The sequence below is a fragment of the Ricinus communis genome, chromosome 6 (genome assembly GCF_019578655.1).
Source record: "Ricinus communis isolate WT05 ecotype wild-type chromosome 6, ASM1957865v1, whole genome shotgun sequence".
NCBI classification, from domain to species: domain Eukaryota; kingdom Viridiplantae; phylum Streptophyta; class Magnoliopsida; order Malpighiales; family Euphorbiaceae; genus Ricinus; species Ricinus communis.
The window spans coordinates 25,856,701-25,860,866 of record NC_063261.1 but is presented as its reverse complement, the minus strand read 5'-3'; the positions used below and the strand labels follow the sequence as shown (position 1 = coordinate 25,860,866).

General features: G+C 37.1%; 1 protein-coding gene across 1 annotated transcript; it reads right to left on the bottom strand.

The window, feature by feature from the left end:
• Window positions 1-296: 296 nt before the first annotated feature.
• On the bottom strand, window positions 297-4,166 carry LOC8278088 (auxin response factor 18-like). The gene is made up of 4 exons (XM_015728306.2): window positions 3,418-4,166; window positions 2,044-3,173; window positions 684-1,582; window positions 297-588 (listed from the first exon to the last, which is right to left on the bottom strand). Exons 2-4 carry the CDS (start codon window positions 3,136-3,138, stop codon window positions 519-521), a joined length of 2,064 nt encoding a protein of 687 aa, XP_015583792.2. The 5' UTR covers window positions 3,139-3,173; window positions 3,418-4,166; the 3' UTR covers window positions 297-518.

Sequence of the window (4,166 nt, the reverse complement as noted above, 5' to 3'; positions counted from 1 at the left end):
TATGCAAAATCAAAACCCCATATGTCAGTCAAACCTATCCAGAACTTAGAAACCCTAATTAATTCAGTCCCAAGCAATTGTTGAACAACTTGTTTTCATATTGAGTTTCAGATTAGATAACCTTTCTTTTGAAAACAAAAATGCATTTGTTTTGGTTTTGTTTCCATCCCTGTTGATATGTCAATATCAAAAAATCTTTCATATGCAACAATGTTTCCAACAACATACACAATTGACACAGGCAGCTGATATTCAAGTGCAACCAAAAGCAAAGCAAAGAACTTTTCTTCCCTGAGTAAAAATAGAAAAAGAGAGAGCAAGCCATTCATAGTGAAACTCATTTGGTAACAAGGGTTTTATGCCATAAGTTTCAGTGCAAGTTAAGTTGTTCTGCATAATGATGTGAACTACAATATCCAAAATTGGATGATGCAGGCTTCTGCCACAGCTCCCTATTAAAGTAAAAAATTGAAAGAAAAGATTCATAAACTGTACAATTTAGTTGAATTCCTCATTCTCTATCTTGCTATGTTTTCGCTACCTGAATCTGTAAGAATGGTTAATCTCCTTGCTGTCTTCAAAAACTCACTGTCAGTAACAAAAGAAAATAATATATTAGGAAGCTTGAAATATATGATTGCTAAAGAACAACTAAATTAAAGGAATTAAGTACGTAAAAGTACCTAAAGGGTTCATCTCCTGTACGTTTAATGGCACCTGCTGCATCCCTGTAAAGAACACTGCTCAACATATCTGAATTCTCAATCTCAAACATGTTGGCTAATTTTCCATAGAGCTCTTCATATGAACCAAGGACTGATAAGTCTAGGGTTCGACCCACATCTTCTGATTCCATGAAGACCTTGCAATGACCAGTTTCCAGGCCAAGGTCAGTTTTCCAGTGCTCTTTGTAAGAGGGAGACCCTTCATCAGAAGAATTTTCCAGAGTAGTGGTCTGATGGCTTGCAGAAACAGAACCTTCAAAAACATTGGCTGTCCTATCTGGATTTCCATCGCATGAACTATTTCCATTTGTATCACCGGAACAGCTTTGAGAACTCTGCTGATTGGTGACAATGAGCTGACCAAACAATAAGATGTGTGGTGCCTTAGTTTCAGTGCTTTCCTTGGGGCTCAAAGTGGGATTTCCCATTTTCAAGAAGCAAGATACATCATCATTGTTTTGAGTATCACCAGCGAAGTTGAAGCTGGGGATTCTAGAAGTTGGGGCAACATGATTAAACTGCTGAAAACGAACTGAAAAAGGACCCGACTGCAGTTTGTTGATGTGGAGATCTGCTGAAGATAGTCCAAATTGAGCATGCCTGGCTCCCTGTATGCCTGCAGTAATGTTATCTGAGACACAGCATAAGGGACTGTTCAAATTGAGAGTGTTGCTGGTAAATGATGGCATCTGAAGTTGGCCAATTAAGGAGAAGTCTGGGGTTTGTGGAATTCTCAATTTTTTCCTAGGAGGCGAGAAGGGCGAAAGGTGAACGGCTGGCATGTTTGCTACCAGTTCAACTAGCCATGGGCTAACACGCTTCACATTCTGAAGTAAATCTGGCTCATCCCATGCCACCTGAAAAGATAAAATTTTGTCAGATAAGAAATTTGGGCTGAAAGTTAAAATCAGTATCAATTAACATAAACTTATAAGAAGCCTAAGGTAGGACATATATAATAGGGCGCACTTTTTGATGCATGTCGGTGGTTCAACCAAGAAATAGCATGTATGTCATACGATTAACCAAGTTCTCTCATTCAATGTGCAAATGAATATACAAACCATGGAAAGAAACAAATTTCGGAGCAAGACAAGAAAAAACCATGAATTTCCCAGCACAAAAACGAATTAACTTAACAGAACTAAAACAAATATCAGGATTTCTAGTATCCTACAGCAGTAAGCACTATTTCAAATTTATTCAACTAGGGTATCATAAACCAAATCTGTCACCAACTTGATACAGCAAGCAGTCAAATTGAGGGATCTACAAATTTCACATTCTCTAATGCTAAATTAGGATATAGATAAAGTACCTGCAGAAGCCGCCACGGAGAATTAGGCCAGCGGATGGGATCAGCAACCTGAACAGAAGATATAGTTCCCATAAACCAGCTAATCCGGGATGAATCCTCAGTCTCAAAAGGCATTTTGAACCTCATCCCAGGACACCACTGAATCTGCATTGCGGCCCTCACTGCCGAGGCCCTAACACAAAATTCTGGAGTACTTGCTCTTGGATAGTAAACAATCTCAAAAGGCTGGCCATTAGCTGCAAGAGTTGCAGCCTGAATAACAGACTCAACCCTTACTTTACTCTTATTATCCCCATTACCATTCCTCCTCATCAATTTACTCTCATCTTCCCTCAAAAACCCAGCAGCATAACCCCCAAAAGAATTCCACCCAGATGGACACTCATTTCCACCACCAATCCCTCTCTTGGCGCGTCTAATCCCCACACAAAGATCCCCATTATCCGCCCTCAAAAACACAATTGAGTCTCCAGCTACAAGCTTCTTCTGGTTCACAAAATTACTCCACCCAGTAGTCAACAGATGTCGTCTAGGAGTCCCTCTATAAATATGCCTAAACTTCCAAGTCTCACCATGCACATCTTTGGCAAGAATGGTCTGCACAGGAGGCTCAGCACTATAATCCAATCTTGGAAATATAGTCTCAGCACAATAACGAGGCACAGAGAACCCACCGCCATTATTAGCGTCAGACTGGGTCAATGTCTTAGCAAAAGAAGCAGGCTTTTCTTGAGACTCAGCTCCATTATACAATCCATCATCACAATCATCACCACTATTTTCTAAAAACACATCCCTATCAATTAAAGGGATTAGTCTAATTTTAGCATAGACCTCATCTGTTTCAGGATCCGCCAAGTATTTGATAGCAGAAACCTTACAAGGAATCATTGCAGAAATTTGGCAACGACCAAAATCCACATTCCCTTGAGCATGTTCAGCATGCCCTTGGGGAAAATAGAACACTCTAGAGTTCAAAGGTGGCATTTGAACCATGCCACCAGCACAAGCATGCCATAATTGTGAATCTAAACACTTCTCTGTAACTCTCAATTGTTCCCTCTGGGGTTTAATAACTCCAAAATCTCTCATCATTCTTTAATATATATGAAAAAGAAAGTGAATATCACCTGAAAATTTTGTACATCATCTGATTAGCACATAGAATTCAAATTTAAAGAAAGAAAAAAAGAACTTTTCTAAATTGGGTAGTTACTAAATAACTAAAAGAATAACTCCATGGCAAAAAGAATTGAGATTCCCTTGGTAGCAGAGTATATTAACGAACATGTAAAATTCATAAACAAATAATTAAAAAAAAAAAAACAGTAATTCAAAGTATAAAGAAGAAGAAGAAGAAGAAAAAGAAATTACCTTTATAAGGACTGTGTCGGGGGTAAAGAATGTAAGAATTCAAGAAAAGATTGAAAACTTAAAACAGAGAAGCAGAAAGACAAGATCTTTATTGCGTTTTTGTTTTAAGGCAAGAGAAAAAGAGAGAGACAAAGATGAAGAAGGAGGAGTTCTGAAAAGGATAGAGTTTTATTATGAAGTGTGAATGAATGAATGGAGTTCTTAAGAGGCTAAAGGAGTGTTTAATTTGTTACATTTAAGAGAGAGAAAGAGAAAGAGACATTTCAGTGCCTTTAAAGAGGTTTTTTTCTTTTCTTTTTCCCCTTTTTCCCCCTTAATATTTCACTCTGTAATGGGTCACCACAGACAAAAGCTCAGGTGAAAATTTTTAATATATCTATATTTTTATTATTTATATTCTTTTTTCTTTTGTAATTTCTTTTTATTATTAATTCTTGTTCAGATCTCAACACACTCCTATAATCTCTCCATTATGGTGTTTTGGTCTGGCAATTACTCTTTTTCTCTTTTTCCTTTTTTACTGTTTTCTTGTCCCGGCGCGTGGCCACTACTTTTCATTTAATTGTTTTTAGTTTTTAATCATTATATTCATGAGAATTGTAATGGTAATCAAATTTCAGGCGGTTCCTCTTATGCTTGAGAATTTTTTACTATTATGAATATCAACTATTTATTTTAGGAGTTGACACACAGTAGCACTGGTCAATTCTAATGGGTTATATTAAAGATATTTATAATTTAATTGAAAA

Excerpts from the sequence above, each read along its gene's own strand:
- LOC8278088 (XM_015728306.2), bottom strand. The coding sequence starts at position 3,138 with ATGATGAGAGATTTTGGAGTTATTAAACCCCAGAGGGAACAATTGAGA. Across the intron at positions 1,583-2,043 it reads CTCCGTGGCGGCTTCTGCAG|GTGGCATGGGATGAGCCAGA; the intron begins GTACTTTATCTA and ends TTATCTTTTCAG. Across the intron at positions 589-683 it reads ACAGGAGATGAACCCTTTAG|TGAGTTTTTGAAGACAGCAA; the intron begins GTACTTTTACGT and ends TGTTACTGACAG.